At 44.1% G+C, this 19662-nt stretch overlaps 1 protein-coding gene across 1 annotated transcript; it reads right to left on the minus strand.

The window, feature by feature from the left end:
• Positions 1-2431: 2431 nt before the first annotated feature.
• LOC308333561 (protein diaphanous homolog 1-like) lies at positions 2432-5796 on the minus strand (the record flags this gene model as incomplete). The annotated part of the gene is given in 2 exon segments (XM_080790020.1): positions 2432-2538; positions 2541-5796. Coding segments are annotated over 2 exon segments (3363 nt in total).
• Positions 5797-19662: the final 13866 nt, after the last annotated feature.

Below are 19662 nucleotides of genomic sequence, written 5' to 3' on the forward strand. Positions count from 1 at the left end.
TATGGGGGAGCCATACCGTTGCTTTAAAGGACCTATAACGTAAAATTCAACTTTTTCAATTTCTTTTGTGTTTTTGGGGCTCCCATGTGTGTTTTCTATCCCCACAAATAACCAATTTTGAACAATCAGGCCTTCATGTCATATGGGTGTTTTAATGGAAATTGCTCTCAGAAACAGCTCGACTGATTTTGGCCTCATCGTGATGTCATCAATGTCACCCTACTTTGTATAATTCCTCCTTTTCTTCAGTCTTCAGTTGCAAATTTGCATTTCCACTTTGTTTAAAATGTCCACCATTGTTGATTTTCCAAGCTGGCATGGAATGTAAACAAGCCTGGTTTTATCTAGCATGAGTATTATAATGACTCAAATATTAAATAATCTGCATATCAGCACCCTCTCCAGCTCAGGACATTGTGGTACTGCAGCTAAAACTGCTTTCAAAGTCCAGAAGGAATTGACAAGGCCTGGTTATATCAGAGTGGTGATTGAGGCTCAAACCATTAGAAATAACTTTGAGGGACATAGACAATATGATTATTAAATATTAAAAGCAGTTTTAAAATGCATGTTATTTGCGCTTTAAATGCCAGCATCAGAGTTTTGTATTCTGTGCGGGCAGTGACCGGGAGCCAATGGAGGGAGCGGAGAAGGGGGAGACATGTGAGAATTTTGGCTGGTTGAAGACCAAGCGAGCTGCAGCATTTTGGATCAGTTGGAGAGGCTTAAGTGTGCATGCCGGTAGGCCAGTATAAGGAGCAAGTTACAATAGTCACATTTGACAAGACTGTTTTCTGGATTAGGAGCAGTGCTGATTCCTGGGTGCACGGTCTAATTCGTCATATGTTATAGAGTGTAAACCTACAGGATCGAGTGACAGCTGTAATGTGTGTTTTGAACGAGAACTGTCCAGGACAACACCAAGGTTCCTGGCTGTTGGGACAGACGTTACCAAAGCGTTGTCTACAGAAATAGTTAGCTCCCGCATGGGGCAGGACTTAGCTGGGAAGAAGAGAAGCTCAGTCTTGTCTGGGTTCAGCTTGAGGTGGTTAGAAGACATCCACTGTGAGATGTCAGCCAGGCATGCAGTGATGCGCTCTTCCACCTGAGTAGCAGAGGGGGGGAAGGATAGAAACAGTTGCATGTCATCGCCATAGCAGTGATAGGATAGATTGTGAGCAGTGATGATAGTGCCAAGAGATTGTTTGATTTCTAGTTTTTAACCTTTTAACTAGTTTTCTAATAAAATTGTTTTTACTTCTGTTCTGTAAAGTGACTTTGGGTACATAGAAAAGCGCTATATAAATCGTATATATTATTATTATTATTATTATTATAACCACTTTAGCACCATCCCACCGATGCCTAGACCAGCTAGGGTGTCTAGGAGCAGCTGGTGGTTGGTTCACTGTGTCAAATGCTGCCGATAGGTCTAGAAGAATCAGGACTGCAGAGTGGGAAGCAGCCTGGGCAGCATTTAGTGCTTTTGTGACTGTGAGTAGTGCAGTTTCCGTGGAGTGGGCCTTTTTTAATCCTGACTGGTTGGGATCCAGCAGGTTGTTCTGTGAGAGATGGAGAGAGAGCTGGTTGGAGACAACACGTTTAAGAGTTTTGGAAAGAAAGGAAATGAGTTATACCAGGTGCGATGGTCTGGAAGATTGGAGACGGGACGGGGTTGAGAGGACGGGTGGTAGGTCTAGTGGATGTGACTAGTTTTAGGAACTCGTCTGGGGATAGAGGAGAGAAGGAGGACATCCATGGCATGTTGGGGTTAGTTTTGGTTGAGTCAGAGGCTTCTTTATGGGGGAGGGGGGAAAAGGAGCTGCTGATATCATCAACCTTCTTTTCGAAGTAGGTGACAAAAGCATCAGCAGTGACTAACTTGTCTATTAAAGTACAACTGCTGTTCTAAATCCTTTAGACCCGTTATTGACCTTATACCAACCTTGAAAGTACCTGAATTACGTCACCATCAACAGCCAACAAGGGACCACCATTCTTACCCCGACATACGTAGTTAGTTAGTTAGTTAGTTAGTTGCATTTATTGTCCACGTGTGGAAATTTGTCTTCGGTCTCAACAACAACACTTACACAATTATTTTCATGGCAAAGGTGGCAAATACCTTAAAAAAACTAATCTAGCGAGACATGGTATCATTTAGTGCCTTAATGGCATTAGGAATGAAGGAATTTTTAAAGATGTTACGGTTAGCTTTTGGTACTTGGGCTAGGTGACAAAAGCATCAGCAGTGACTAACTTGTGCGCTTACCTCAGATTCATATTGGCTCCCAGTATTGGCACAGAATGGACATTGGATCAGGGTGGGACATGGCTGACCCCTAGATCTGTCTGGGCAAAGGCAACTGTCTTCTTTCAGAGTGTCTGACTCTAACTGGACTGGATGTCCTCCAGTGATACCCCTTCTAATTTAGAACTCCTCCATTTTTAACTTGTGTGTTTTGGTGGATGTGACAGAGTCCTTCTGCATCAACTCTTTGGCCAGGATGTTGGTCACTGCATGACGCTCGTTGGTGGTTGGGCTTCGATCCTCTTCCTCCTAAAAGCAGCACCAGACTGCAGCGCATCCAAGAGGCCATCCATGATACCAGTTTCATCACACGCTACGTTGACGTTAAGGAGCTGACGCTTTTCGAGTTTCTCCTTTTCAAACGTCTCTCTGGCCAGCTTGGCTCTCCTGATCTTCTCCTCAGACTCCCTTCTCTTCTGATTCTCCATCGCAGCTTGTTGAAACATGTTCTTGAAGATGTTGAGGTCTCCAAAGAAGTCCCCCACTAAGATCTTCCGTGGGTCAAAGACAAAGTACACTCCCAGGTCACTGTACTGCTTCTCCATGTTTTTATGCATCAGGCCCAGCTTCTTATACTGCTCACGGGCGCTGCCCACAAAGCTGGTCATCTTCTCCACAAACAGGTCCCTGTCACTCTGTGGAAGAGGAAAGGTTTCCAGGTCTTTCTCCATGTTCTTAATCTGACGTCCAATCTGGTCCAGGTTCTTCTGAAGCATCTCTGCCGACACTCTGCTGGCCTTCTCCACGTGGATAAGCTCATCAGGGAAGCTCATGACGTTAGGGTACTGCTCCAGGCACATGTCAGCCAGGAAGTGGAGCAGCGTCTGCTTCTGATCAACTGACTTGGTGTCATGCAGCTTGCAGAGGTAGGATAGGGTGAACCCAAATGCCTTGGCATTGCGGGAGCCAGCATTCATGTAGTTTCCCAACAGCAGGATGATCTGCAGCAGTTGGGAAAAGTTCTGGCTCTTTCTCAGATCCTCGCAAGCCATTGTCACAGATACCACTTCTGACTTGAGGTTGTCTAGCTGCTCGTCAAACTGCAGCTTGAACAGGATGGCCTGGAGGCGGGGCTTCAGACATTTTATACTGGACATCACCACTCCAAACTGTTCGGCCTCAGCAAGGTCGTCATACTGATCTTTCATCTCCGCCAGCACAATCAGCTGTTCCTGTTCCGGTAGATATTTGATCAGGTTCTCCAGTATGGATTCAGTCAGAACCTTCTCATTGACCTCAAAGATGAACATTTTGATTTCTTCATAGAGAGCACGGAATGAACCCAGGAAGATAGAGAGGTTCTGGGAAGACTTGGAGTCCAGCACCTTCAACTCCTTTACTTTCTTCTGTGTCTGTTTCTTGTCCTCTCCACCATTCTGCTCCTTTTTTGTGTTGGAAGTCTGGGTCTGCGAGAAGGCAAGGGTCAATTTGGCAAAGAGCTTGTTGTTTTCAAATTTCTCCTCTTTGACGTTGGTCCAAAAACTTTTCTCTGATAGATCCTCTGGGCCAATCTTGCTCCAGTTGGCTCTCTTCAACCGCACCTCAGGTTTGTACTCCTTCTTAGCCTTGAGGCCGAAGGGGAGTGGCAGGGGAGCAAGGGCTGCCCAGGCACTCATGCCATGCAGAGGAGGTGGTGGAAGGCCTGGACCCCCAGGAAGTCCCATCCCAGGTAAGGGCGGAGGGGGTGGGGGCCCTGGCATGCCAGTCAAGGGCAGAGGTGAAGGGAGTGGAAAGAAACAAGAATGCCCGGGTAAGGGTGGTGGTGGAGGGGGTGGAGGTGGGATCACCACTTGGCCTGCTAGGGGTGGTGGGGGAGGCACACCTGTATGTGCCCTGGGGGTTGACACAGGAATAGTAACAGTGACAAGTATAGTCTTGGCATTTTCCAGATCATTAGACAGCTTCTCAATCTGCTCATGCACTGTGATAAGCTGTTGCTGCAATTTCTTGTTCACTCTGTCTGTGTCCTGCTTTCTAGAGGCCAGCTGTTCCTTCTCCTGCCTGAGCTCCAGCAGATGCTGCTCATAGTATCTCTTCAGCTTCTTCCACTCTATCTGCAGCTTGTGGCGTGCCATCAGCTCTGCATCCAGCTTCTTCTCAAGTTCCTTGGCCCTGACCTTGCTGGAGTCCACCTTGGTTTGATTCACCATGTTGTCTATCAAGCCCTCAATATCCAAGCCAAGTTTGCGGCACTTGAAGTCTGGGTCGGTGCCATTTCTGTGAAGCACAATCTGACCAATGCACTCGTCGATCAACTTGTAGTACTGAGGCCTGGCCAGGTAATCATTGCGGATCAGCAGCAGGTGCTGTAGCAAGGACAGGAAGTAGCCTTTGACATTTGAGTCCTTTACTGTGTTGACGAGGACTTCAAACACCTCCCTCACATCATCCATCTCAAACTGTATATCGTTCAGGCGTGCTTTGAGTTCTTCACAGTTCTCCTCTGCCTGCTCATCAAACACATTGAGTTGTACCTTCAGCTCGTCGTTCTCGATCATCCTCACCTCCTCCGTCAGCTGGTCTTTCAGTCCCAGTCTCATCAGCTCAGAGCGGATGTGGATCCTGAAGTCTGGCTCCTCTCCTCGACTGATCAGAGCATTGATGAGCGTAATGCAGCCGGCCTTTAGGGCAATGTTTGGTTCATTCATGCCAGTCAGAAGAGGCTGAAACCTTTCAATGCCCTGTTTCACTGCCTCCACTGTTATGGCCTCCAGAACACGTTCGTGAAGGTTGTCTGGGCGATCTAAAATGGAAATGGCGGAGAGCAGCGTAACGGCATCCAACATCAGGGCGGGTATCCTGGAGTTGATGGCTCGCACCAGTAGAGGAATCCCCTCAGCAGAATCCACCATGGATTTCAGTCCATACTTATTATTCATTAAAGCTTTTAGACAACGGAGGATCTCATGTTGACACCTTACTCCAATGTTAGGGAACTCATCTCGTTCCTCCTGCAGTCTCCTCAGCGGGCTGAGCAGCAGGGCAAGGCCCACATCTCCAAAATCCTGCACCCAGCTGACAGGGTTGTTACTGAGTGAGACTCGTAGCGACTCTAGACAGCCCAGCAGCTGTTTGTCTCGGATATCAGACTTCAACTCCTGAATGTACACGATGGCTGACTTGCTGCCCTCCTTCTGGTTCTGACCAGCCTTGGAGGTGTACAGGTACTGGGAGACCATCTCTCGCTTAATGGTGATGTCTTTAACTTTCAGTGGCTGCTGCTTCTCCTCGTTCAAGTTCATATCCACCAACATTTGTTCAAACAGCTCCAGGATGTATTCATCAGTGTGGTCGTGCAGCATGGCACTCTGGGCGTTGATCTCATAGTTGGATAATGAGGAGTGTTGCCTATTGGGTGCAGAGCCCATCTTCTTGTCCTGTTTGAGTTTAAATTTCTTTTTCACATCTCCATCCTCGTATTTGTTTGCTTTCTTATCCTTCTTGGGAACAGAAGCTGAGGCTAAATTCCCACAGTATGGCTCCATTACTTGAATTCACTGCACTTTCAACTGGTTGTACTTTGCCCAAAAGTTGTTTTTCGCTGGAGAGAAGACTAGCTACAGTATTTGGAGGCCTGTGTATAAGCTAGAAGTGCCTGGGCTAACTAGCCACACAAAGTGGCTAATTAACATCCTGCTAACGCCTCAGCAACCAGCCAATATATGGTAGGTACGGTAGGAATACCAGCTGCACACGTTCTTCCCTGCAAAGAGGTCGTGTCCCCAGCTAGTGCTAACCACGTTCTCCAAGTGTCTTCATCATTATTTAACTTAAAATGTGATATATAATGGAATTGGGCTCCGATCAGGCTGAAACCATGCCCAAATTTGGAATCATTCGTCATAGATATGTCATAGACAAATGACATCATAGATAACGGACGTCACATGCTGGCCACATTCCGAGATCAGTATATGTTCATAAAACCACGAGTGCTTTAAGCCCTAACCACACCAAAGGGTCACCATGCAACTCCTTAGTTTCAAACGGTTGCTAAAACCGTCTCGACCCTTTTGGACCATTGAATTCCATGCGTTGAATCACTAGGGTCAACATGGGTCAACGTGCAACAAGACATCACACCGCAGGGACAACGCTAAAACCGTCTTGACCCTTTGGTGTAGTTAGGGCTTTAGAAACAAATCTGATCTGGAAATGGCAAAATGTCACAAACTGTATTCACAAATTGAGGTTATTACATTACACAGGTACGGGCTTTAGTTCCCACACTATTATTGACAGTCATTAGACAACAACCTACCTCAAACGCCGCCTAACCTAACCATAACCGCAAGCACGGGAGCAGCGCATGTTCGAGCGGTGTTCCCGCATGTCGGACTAATGCTCCGTCGGAATCCCTATTACACTACAGCATCGGTCTACTGAGATATAGATGAGAACAGAAGGATGTTGTCATGGAGCGGGGCCATTCAAACAAGTCAGTGAGCCTCTGTGCAACGCTAACAACACTATCACTGTTAATTGCTTTGTTTACGTTTGCGTAAAGGGTGAGCTGATTAAACTGCAAAAAGCGAGGAGACCTACTTCTCTGGGGCTACTGTTTTGACAAAAAAACAACAAGCTCAAAGAAAGAACGTTAAGGAGATACGTAGATAAAGTGATCCCTTCCTCATGATTAAGACAATGCATGGATGAAAAAGCACAAAGGGGGTAGAAGGGAGTTCTTCAGAACACTATTAAAGCAAATGTATGGCTCTTATAAGAGGCATGAACCAACTCCTTGTCTGTCATATCCACTTTGGCAAATCACCGTGACAGTCAACGGCAATACAGATGGTGTTGGGAGACATAGAGTATAAAGATAGCAAATAAAGAATAATAAATACAGAGGGAAGAACGAAATAGCGAGCCGGGGTGAGATAAAGATATAGTATTCAGAGGGAGATGGGGAAGGAGAGGAGGAAATAGTGTGAGGGGAAAAACAGAAAGAGTTAGATGGATGGATGGAGAGAGAAAAGGCTAGGACAGATGTACTGCATATGAAAAGGTAGATGAACTGTACTGCCTGGAGAGGATTGAAATGATGTGTCAGTGGGAATGACAAAACGTGTGCATGTGTAAGTATGTGGGTGAGAAGTGGAGGCGCATGGGGATTTTGTGTGTGTGTGTGTGTGTGTGTGTGTGTGTGTGTGTGCATGTCTGTGTTGTGTGCTGAAGCATTGGAGAACTGATGATAAACCCTTATTGATCCCCACAGGGAAATTCAGATATGAGGGTGTGTGTGTGTGTGTGTGTGTGTGTGTGTGTGTGTGTGTGTGTGTGTGTGTGTGTGTGTGTGTGTGTGTGTGTGTGTGTGTGTGTGTGCGCGCGTGCATGTAAGCAGACACAAACTGAAACCCCACATGGTGTGGGATTTGCATGGAAGCTACCATTAGCATAGTTTTTACACTAAGTCCTGAATCTCATAAATTATGATTATGGCTTGTTTCAGTTGCCTGTTCCCCAGTACGAGACACAAACTGAGACTTTGTCTTCATCAATGTTTAGGATCCAGGTCTGGAGACTGTACTGTCACATCACATCAACTTTGAATGGAATGGAATTTGAATGTATTGGTCATTACTGACTGCTTTTGCAATGAGTATCCGTCTGTGTCGATTACCAGAACAGCCAATACTGATCCCTGTTGGTTCATGCCTACAGCTACTGAAGTCTTAGGTGTCTGAATTTCCAAGGAAATGATGTGTCTGACAACAACTCAACTCAACAAACAACTCAAAACTAATGTATTCGGTTTTTTTAACTGATTAAACGCATAAATAATGCCTTTTTGCTAAACCATGCATTTGGCATTAAGGTGGACTTGGTAGAACTCACTAATGCCTAATACTGGTGAGTAGAGCTCTGTCACAAAGTCTTTGGCAAAGGGCGATGTGTTGCCACATTAGAGAAGTGAAAACAAAAGGAGGTTGTAAAGATGGAGATCTACTGTAGGATGTTTCTTTTCTACTGTTGTTCTCCTCATCAGTGACTCACCTATTAACCGTGACACCTGTGAGTAATACTATGTGAGCACTTTCCATTGATTTCCATTGACTATTCGTCCCCCAAACCCCTAACCTTGACTAGTACATGCTTAATGTTAAACCTTAAATCCTCATCAGTGACTCACCTATTAACCGTGACACCTGTGAGTGTCGTGTAATACTATGTGAGCACTTTCCATTGATTTCCATTGACTCTATTCGTCCCCCAAACCCCTAACCTTGACTAGTACATGCTTAATGTTAAACCTTACATTATGTCCAACCATGTGATGCTAAGCCATAACCCAGCAAAAATGTCCTCAATTCACATGCCTTTCCTTTACTTATATCCTTACAAGAATAATGATGCAAGGACAACACATGGTGTCTCTCACACACGTACGCACACTTCCAATTTAAAAGCTGAAAGCTGTCAATGTGATACAGCGAGTCAGAGATGGAGGCGGATTTCAAACATTAACCTTCCACTGTAAATCCTGTTAATCCAAACACTCACACAACACCAGGAAGTTCACACTAAACGAGTGGGGGATGAAAGCCAGGGATAGCTTGTGTGGGAAAAGATATCTGGATTAATTAGTATTGTAATGGATGGAGTTAGTGCGTGCATGCGCGCGTGTGCGTGTGTGCGTGTGCATGCATAGCCAAAAAGAGAGCATTATTGTGTGTGCATATAATCTATGCACATAGCCATGTGCGAAGGGATAATTGTTAGTGTGGCACACATGCAGAGAAGCCACCTCATCAGTGAACCTACACAGTCATAAAGAAGCATGTTTGATTGGATTTCCCTGTTTTAATCAGCACAGCTCTATTTTTGATGGGTGGTGGTGGGACCCAACTAATTAGAAAACTGGATTAAAATTGATTGTCAACATGTTAAAAACATACAATCTGGCACTGTAAACAGAATGCAAACTACACCTGTAGAAGCTTTCAAATCAGTTGTTTTCAACCATTCCCATTATTTATTGGGCATTTGAACCGCGGACCACCATTTGATGAGATTTAGCCTCATTCACACGTAATACCAAATACCAATCAAGCAATGTTTGGTTGTTTTTTTGGGCCACCACAATGCTTTTCCAATGGGAGTCACATGGTTTGATCAAACATTTGTGTTTGATTGCTGATTGCTCTGTCCACAATTCGATGTTGCATTGATGTTGTACCATTAGGAGAGATAACAGGCAAACGTTGATCACAATACCAATTCTTGTACATTCTCTAATTGTGTAGTCTTCTTCATGTAAATTATAAGTAATCTAGATGTTTAACAATATGTAACTATACAAGTTAAAGATCTAATAGGGGTCCATTTGGTTGTGTGTGTGTGTGTGTGTGTGTGTGTGTGTGTGTGTGTGTGTGTGTGTGTGTGTGTGTGTGCGTGTGTGCGTGCGTGCGTGCGCATGCACGTACGCCTTGACAGAAAGAAGAAAGAGGGTAATGTGATGCAGACATCTACAACATTCATTTTTTCATTCTCCTGTTAAGTGACATAATGGTATGTTCTTGAAACACAATTCTTATATTCTCTGAAATAGCGTTTCAAAGCTACAAATGGACAAAAGAGAGTTTCTCCACAAGACTATTCATGCCTTAGCAATTGATGCTTCAACATGATGTGGGATTATTTGTGTGAAGAATGAACAGAAAATAGTTTTCAGACCATTTTCCCATGTTCACACCTGGCCAATCATGTGGAAGGAGGTCTGGAGTGTAATTGTGTTCCTTTTCAGAGTATGCAAATTGTGAAATGTATAGAAGTAAAAGAAGAAGTTGTGTGTGTGTGTGTGTGTGTGTGTGTGTGTGTGTGTGTGTGTGTGTGTACTTATACAAGGTGGTGAATAGGTTCTGTTTTGGTGACATTCTGAATGCAGAAGGAGAGGTGGACCTAGTACTGATGGCGAGGGTTAAAGAGGGATGGAAGAAGTTAAGGGAACTCGATCATGCCTTTCCTAGCATCCAAGGCCCCATCACTGAAGATGATGAAAGGGCAAGTGTACACCGCCTGCATCAGGCGTTGCATGTTGCATGAAGCATGATGTACGAAAGCGAGACATGGGCCCTGAGGGCGGAGCATGAGGAGAAGCTGGACCGAGTGTGGATGAGGATGATTAGATGGATGCATGTGTGGCATGTCAATGAGGAGGATGAAGGATGCGCGCAGAACCGAGATAGATGATGGGAGAGGATGCGTTAGCCGATGTGGTGAGGGTTGGCAGATTGAGATGGTGCCGGGGACACATTATGGAAGGAAGTCAATGACTGAGTGAAGAAAGCAATATCGTTGAAGTTGGAGGGGACAAGACCCGTTGGCTGGCCAAAGACGAATTGGTAGATGACCGTGTCAGTTGACATGAGAGCACTAAACATCGACCAGGAGGTGGCCATGGACTGTCCCAGGTGAAATCAAATCCTAAACTAGAGTCATTTGTTCTAAATCTAAATGTTCCAGAAGGACATTTTGAAATTGCTCACAGAAGAGATAAAATAGAAGACAACGCAGAGATTTAAGCACACTAGAGACCCAAACTTGATTCTTGCAGGTCATGTTTTACCAGCTGTAGTTATGTATCACTTCAGTAGTCATGTGTTTTACAACCACATTTTAATTTTACACAACTTCCTAGTTAATCGCATCTACATATTCATTTGTTCTTTATTTGTTCTTTACTCTATGGCTCGGGGACATGGACACTTTTAAAGAAATTAGAGAAACGGTTGGATCTTCTAATGAGAGTGCAAAATCTGTCTTGGAAGAGCCACCCATTGACTACGCCACTACGGTAATCTAATACACGGCAACCTTCCCTGTGTTTCTTCACTAGTCCGATCCAGAAGAACACAGTTTCCCGGCCACAGCTGCTACAGACCTGACAATGAGGTTATATCTTCTATTCTTCTCTGGAATCCTGCCTCAAAGCAGACAGAGGTAGAAAACTGTCGTTCCCTGATGTCATCGCTAGGGACACATGCATCAGTAAGCAGGGACTGGGGATGGCAACGAAGGACAGGAAAGTCTGGCGTGGCATTGTGAAATCCATGATCTCGACCGTGGTCGAAAAATGATGATGATGTTCTTTATTTATAGTCCATATTTGACCACTTAAACCCTTTATACTTTGTTGACCGGGTCTATCTAATGTCTAATCTGTCTATTCATGGCCCCATCCTTTTGTCACTGCCCCAAATCTCTTGGCAAAAATCTACAAGCTCACAACGTTATGCTATTATGACATGCCCAGAATACGGACGGTAAGCTCATGTGGTTATGTTTTAGGTATTTGCTAAATACTTAAATTAAATAGTAAGATTTTACTCGTCTCACATTTCTGGATCCGGCCAATGGCAATTGAAAAGGATGCATGGGCATTGGGTACTAAGCTCTCCACTTACACTCCATTCAAGTTAAAGCAGTGGAGCATTCCACTTTAAATACTCATACTCAAAGGATCAAAAGGAAAAGAGCCCAAACTGTTCAGGATAATGCATTACTTCACTCTGTGGGATCAGCGTGTGTGCGTGTATGTGCACACGCTCATGTGTGCCCCTGCGTACATGCAGTGGTGGAAACTAACTAAGTACATTTACTTAAATACAATACATCTCAGAGGCAAACATTATACTTTTACTCCACTAGAATTCTTTGACAACTTTAGTTAGTTACTTTATAGTTTTTGATTATTACAAAACATACATTAACCACTTCATGAGCTCTGTATACATTTCGGCCATTTGAAAATAGCTGATCTACAAGCTCATATTGTGAGCTTGTAGATCTGCTATTTTCAAAATATTTGATACCTTTTGAAATCCATGAAATTATATACATTCTGCATAATGAGTACTTTTACTATTGCTACCATACTTTTGGTATATTTTGATGACTATACTTTTGTACTTTTTTACTCAAGTAAATTTGGAATTATATGACTTGTTGCAGTATTGATACGTTTACTTATGTGTAACATGTGAGTACCTCTTCCATCACTGCGTACATGCACCAACTGGCCAACCCACCAGCTCTTCCCATGCGTCACAAAGCACCACCTCATGTTTCTCACATCCTACCACTAGTGCGCCGCCGCCCTTCTGCAGTAATGAATGCTCTTCCCGCAGGGGGGATGAGAAGTGGGATTGACTTGAGCGGGACCGAGTGTGGCGCCCACAGCAACGTACATACGATAAGCCTGAGCCTCCCTCCCCATTCTCTTTCTCCTTCCTTTCTCCTTTCATCCTCACACTGAAAAAAAAAAACAGAGTGCCAGAATATTAATATTTAGAATGATTGTTGCCTGGGCTTTTCCCGCCTCGCCTCAGAGGCGTATTTCAGCGCATGCACGGCTCGTCGGTGCTTGTCGTTTTAGCATGTTCTTACTCGGCATCTCCACAACTAATGTTCCCTCCACAGTTTATTGCTTGACGAAATGGCTCCATTAGTGCCGAGGCCTGTGGTAATGGCATGCAGATGGGGCCTGAGCTAGCCCATTAAAACCGGGATAAGCATCTGCATAGTTTTAGATGTGAGCTATTTGAACAACTTTAACCATTAATTTATACTTTGGCTTAAAAAATAGCAGATATACAAGCTCTACTATTCTTTTCAATCGTGAAAATTGGCACAAATCTTTAACTTAAAAAACTTAAAATTGTTTTCTTCTGGAGGCGACTAAATATTTTGAGATGGGCCTCAGCGGACACATACAAATATAATTTTGGGGGTCCTTTGACATGAAAACATTTAGAACCCCTAGTCATATAGCAACATACGTATTTCAGAAAAGAAGACATTTGTAGAATCTGTCTCAGGTCTAAATGGGCTAGCTCAGAGTTGGATGACTGACAGGCGGTGAACTGAGAGTCTCTACCTTTCCTGTGCATGGTCTGCTGTGTGCACCTGTTTGTGTAGCCTATTTATGTGTGATCGTATCTGGCCGTGTGTGTGTGCTGCATGCATGTGTTTGCATGGGTCATGTAAAAGAAAGTGTGTGTAGAGAGTGTGCATGTGAATGTGTTCTCTTTCTGGGTATAAGCTATTTGCATGTGTGTGTGTGTGTGTGTGTGTGTGTGTGTGTGTGTGTGTGTGTGTGCATGCATGTGCATGTACAGTAAAACGAGTTTGTGTGTGTGTGTGTGTGTGTGTGTGTGTGTGTGTGTGTGTGTGTGTGTGTGTGTGTGTGTGTGTGTGTGTGTGCGACGTGCGTGCGTGTGCTGGTACTGCGCTATCTTCCCTTTCCCGTTCCCTGTGGAGGGCAGACGTTTTAGAAAAGTGTTCACCACTACTCAGCTGTGAAAGTCTCTGCTAGCATTCAAGGCACTGGGAAAACACCACAGGAGACAGACTGGGGTGACAGTTGGAAATGGCTGCTGTGCCAGCGAGTTTACGTGCTGCACAGGAGAAACACACTACAGGCTGGAGAGGGTGATCCTCAGGACTCCTCAAAACCCAACCCAAGCTCCCCATGTTCTTTTCATGTTGTAAAAAGATCTGGCAGCTCTGTCTGGCTCTGGCTCGATCTGGTTAGATCAGTGGTTCCCAATCGTTTTAGCTTCGTTAAGTGACCTAATGGTATGTTCTCGAAACTGTCTGTCTGTCTGTCTGTCTGTCATGATAAATCATTCAATCATCATGATAAATGGAGACTATTTGTGAAATAATGTTTAGGATGAGAGATTTCTCAACCCGGAGCGTTGTTTCCCAAGCCTACCTCTGTCGCATGGTTAAAGGGATTATCTCACCCTCAAGCGTTTCAAGTGTGGGCACGTTTTACTACCGTATTGAAGGTAACAGAAACCAATGGCTTCCTCAATTTACAATTACAATTTAGGCATTTAGCAGATGCAAAAACAACACATGGTAATACATCAAATACATAGAAATAGTCATCACGGATCATAAGTAAGCTAAGAACCTAAGAACAGTAGAATATAATCTGTACAATGAAACAAGAATCAAACAAGCATGCAACATATATTATACAGTATATTGTGAGCCATATCAATGGTCTAAACATCTGAAAGTGTTTCAACCTCATTCTGGGATCTGGGTCGACTTCAACCCCTCTCCCTATACTGTATGTGCGCCGATAAAAGACGGTATTCTTATTCACCTCTGTAGAGGTGAAAAAAAGACCTGCTGTATTCTTATTCACCTCTGTAGAGGTGGAAAAAAGACCCGCTGTATTCTTATTCACCTCTGTAGAGGTGAAAAAAAGACCCGCTGTATTCTTATTCACCTCTGTAGAGGTGGAAAAAAGACCCGCTGTATTCTTATTCACCTCTGTAGAGGTGGAAAAAAGACCCGCTGTATTCTTATTCACCTCTGTAGAGGTGAAAAAAAGACCCGCTGTATTCTTATTCACCTCTGTAGAGGTGAAAAAAAGACCCGCTGTATTCTTATTCACCTCTGTAAAAAAAGACCCGCTGTATTCTTATTCACCTCTGTAGAGGTGGAAAAAAGGGAATACAGTAATCTATCCGTGTGTAAAGTAATGCAGGCAGACACTAATCTGGAAATGTTCTGCACTAACTTTGTGAAGCAGTCTGTCAAGTGCATATAACAGTATTTGGCCACTGTCAGTCAACAGATACAGTATATGTTTGCTGAGGACAGAAGGTTGTCAGAGGTTGTGTCGTACATTTGAAACCATGCTGCTTGAAATGCCTCTTGGTTCTGTTTCTAAGAGTGGGAGTCCAGGCGTCAGTGTGAAGAATCGCATGCCATAGTGGGTAAATGTCACCGACAGACTTCTGTTCCATATCTGGAGAAAAAACTAAAAACTGTTCTTTTTGTTTGCCAGCTGATAAGCGCCATGGACAACATGTTCACCTACGTCTACTAACGATGGCAGTCGACAATCTTTCCTCATTGCCTCTAAGCCAATGAGGAAGACTTACCCAAACAAAACCATAGTCTGAACGGCATAAAATCCATACTCTGAACGCAGCAACGTGAAGCCATATAGGCTGCATACACTGAGCGCCGCAACGTGAAGCCGTGAGCTGAGGCACACAAACTGATCACGACACATTGTGAACTTTAGATCTGTTTTTTTTAATGCAGTATATAGGCTACAAATGTATCAGTTGTATATGGTTGTGTTGTTGATGTGAAATACATGGACTGTTTATCATATAGGATTACAATTTTACACCAAAGGCCTATACATTTCATAATTTCCGTATGGCATTTCTTTGTAACTCTCTGAAAAGGAACAAAATGACCCTACAGACCTCATTCCACATGATTGACAAGGTGTAAACATGGGAAAATGGTCTGCACATTATTTTCTTTTCATACTGCACACAAATAATCCCACATCATGTTGATGGATCAATTGCTAACCATGAATAGTCTCGGGAGAAACTCTCTGAAACTACGCTCCTTTGTCCATTCATAGCTTTGAAACGCTATTACAGAGAATATAGGAATTGTGCTCGTTTCGAGAACATACCATTAGGTCACTTAACGAAGTGAAAATGAAGGTTGTCTGCATCACTCACCATTCCCCTCATTCTTATTTCTGTCAAGGCAAGCGCGACACACACACACACATGATGTACCATCAACGACCCACGCACACACACACGCACGCACGCACGCACACACGCATGCATGCACGCACGGCCGCACGCACGCACGTACGCACGCACGCACGCACGCACGCACGCACCTCATCTGATGTTCAACAACTGATGTAGAAAACACACAATGTGTCCCGCTGTGATGCGGTGTGAGCTTGTAGAAATTCACTATTTTAAGATTTTTTACTATAATGACATTACGAAATTTGCGATTTTGAATATATACAAAATCGCAAATTCCGTAATGTCCTTACGAAATGAAAAGGGAAAAAAGTCAAAAACCTTCCAAAGAAGGGACTGCACACTTGCGTTTAAATATATTTATAATTGATTCAATCAATTAGTTCTATTAACTGTTGCACCTCTACAACACTTCATAGTAACTAGTTCTAGTAGCATTGCATTCCCTGATTTAGCTTAGCATGCTGCTTGGCTAATTCACGTAACCAACAATGGCGGAGCCATCAACGGCAAGTATAACTGTATTCCATTTGTTGCAATAAATGGTTACATATATCTATGTGTGTGTTCCTGACTGCTCAGTATTATTCTTGTTATAGACAGACCTTGTGCCTTTTGGCACATACTATGTAACAATCTGAAGAACCCTTAAAGGTCTATCAAAGCTCTTTTACAGAGTCTTGGGTTGTCACGGTAGCAGTAGCCATGGCTACGGGGCCTAATCAGACATGGATCTGCAGTGACTTCAGAAAGAGTGAGTGAGTGATAGAGAAAGAGGAGGAGGGCTAAGTCTGCTCTCACACAATATTCCACTAGACTCTCAAGTTTAGATGGGGGTTCTATTTGCCTTTATTCGCTATATATATTGTTTTCTAAAGACTTATATTTGAGGAACTTGCAGCTTGATTTAGAAAAGACAGCAAGTAAAAAAAAGAAAAGAAAGACAGCCGGGGCGACATGTTCCAAGGTGATCTAGATTCGAAGCCAGGACACCATGACTATTAGATTCAATAACCAGGCTGTATTAAATTGTTTGTTCTTTGTTGTTTTTTTAATAGGAGAGTGGGCTGTTCAACCCTCTTGTGTATTCTTTTTATTTACAGAGACAGATCTGAGAGGGAGGCAGCAGATAGGCGGCGCAGGAGAGTATACTGGTGGGATTCCATTAAACTCACTGCCTCTCAGCGTTAAGCGAGCAAAAGATATCGGCAAAACAGACACACACTCTTTCCCCAAAGAAAAGGGGAGAAGTGTCAATGTTTTTGCACACAGTATTTTATCCCCTTTCAGCATTGAAAGCAATAGAATACACCCGCACACTGTGTATTTGCTCGGTACATGAGCATTTTCTTATTTTATTAATCAGCATAGAATAGTTTAAAAAAAAGCTCCCACTGACCCTATTGAACGCTAAACTCACCATAACGTGGTCGCATATGGCTGTGTTATAGGAGCCTCGACCCCTGCCAAATGTCCCAGCCTGTCTCCTTGGCTGGATGCCCAGGGAGTGCAGGGAACAGGATGGATGCATCGGCAAAACTAGCCCAAGGAAAGGTTAGGCCCCCCCCCCACACACACACACACACACACACACACACAAGGTTGGTCTTCGTAATTTGTACTGTACGTCAATTAAGGCCAAAACACTACCATCCTCGTGGTAGTGTAATGGTTAAGGACCACCCTGACTTTCCAAACATAATTCTATTACTTTGAGTATTGGTTTCCCAATAGATGCATTAAAACACTTCACACTGACCTCATTGAATGTTACACCCACATAACATGGTCGCGTATGGCTCTGTGATGGGAGCCCTGATCTCAGCCAACTCCCCCAGTCTGTCTCTGGCTGGCTGCCCAGGGAGGGCAGGGCCTAGGGATGGATAGATGCATAGGGCCCCATCAAGCTCTCTGGTGCCCAGATGGCCCACTGTCTCAACAGGCGCGCAGCCAGGAGGTGGGTGGCGCCCTGACGTCAGGCTGCAATCGGACATGCCGACTTTCATTCACTTCCCCATGCCTCAACACCTGTGGACATCGTGGGGAAAAGAGTAAGACATTACAAGGGTTTTGTTTCCAGCGTGCGTGCGTGCGTGCGTGCGTGTGTGTGTGTGTGTGTGTGTGTGTGTGTGTGTGTGAGGGTCGTTGATGGTACACATCAACGTCACACATGCTGCATTCGTAATTGGATTAATTCATGAAATGGGTAACACATGACATTCTGGATGCAATCTAATCATAGAGCAGTTACCAATTTGTATTGAACTACAACATGGGGTGAAGCATCATTTGGTGTCGTGAGTGCCAGCCTCCCATGACTAACGATCAGAAACATCAGACGAACGTCTTCTCTGACATTCATACCAACACGGCTAATGTGATCAGTGGGTTTGTTAATTATAACAGAGTAAACACACCTCGTGTTTTCTGTTGCTTACAATGCCACTGATTTACTGTAGCATTTTAGCGCTATAACAGGTCAATATGGAAAATGTGTGGTAGAGCCTTGGCCTCAGGAGTGTGCATGCAAAGTTCCACACCGTTCGGTCCAACAGTGCTGGAGATTAGCTTCTCACTGATGGACACACACACACAGACGGACAGACGGACGGTCGGACGTACGCAAAAACATAACAAACTGTAATAATATGAAAATAAACCTAAGCCCAAGAAGGGATGGGGGAAACCAGTGTCCAAGAAGGGATGCCCTAGCAGCACTCTCACTGACTATACAGGCCAGTTCCTCCGACGTTGCATCTCATGTAATGAAGATCTTTGAGAGAATGGTCCTGCTGAAGCACCTGAAAACCCTGGTGAGTGACTCCCTGGATCCCTTCAGAGGTTCTCAGTGAGTGGAATAGAGAGCACGTAACACTGGCGATCCCCAAGGAGCTGTCATCTTGTCTGTTCACCCTCTACAGTGCAGAGGGTGAACAGAAAAGATGACAGCTTCCTTGGAGAGCACCAGTGTTGTCTACACCTTGTAGAAATGCTACCCCAACACTCAGCTTCCTCGCACCAAAGACTGCCTGTTACTTGGCTACGTTCTGAATGTTAGACCCCATGCGCTCTCAGAGTACTAACAGGATCTCCGCTGTTTATTTGTATCAATCTCTGACGTAATTTATCGTGGATATTCAGTTTCAGTTTTTCATTTCCTGAAAAATGAACATTTTGTAGTTAGCTGGTTTCTGCCCGACAGCAGACATATATAGCTTAAGTTTTGCATTCTATTTAAAGCGGTACAATATGTCTTTATATTTTACATGTATAATTGTGTATGCATTCCCTTTGTAGTTCAAATTTAACTGCCGCCAGTTTTCTGACTGGAACACACTTGCTGGGGAGTCGAGTTGCCGTGAGGGGACATTCTATTCTGCTAAAACCCTCTTCTACTTAAGCTGATAATCATATCAGTTTTAGCGGGAATTATAGTAAAGCTACACAAATCCGTTTAGATATAATTCTACGTTTGAGTCACATTTTTGATGAAGCTTTTTACTTGTATTGTTGTTTACCCAAACAAATCTCCCCATTACCCAGAATCCCTCTAGGCTTGGATCGTGTACACACACACACACACACACACACACACACACACACACACACACACACACACACACACACACACACACACACACACACACACACACACACACACACACACACACACACACACACACACACACACACACACACACACACACACACACACACACACACACACACACCAGTGAACCAAACAAAAGTAAAATTATTATTACAGACATTATAATGCTGGCAAATCAACTGATG

The sequence above is a fragment of the Protomyctophum bolini genome (assembly GCF_963924005.1).
Source record: "Protomyctophum bolini genome assembly, chromosome: 18".
Classification (NCBI taxonomy): Eukaryota; Metazoa; Chordata; class Actinopteri; order Myctophiformes; family Myctophidae; genus Protomyctophum; species Protomyctophum bolini.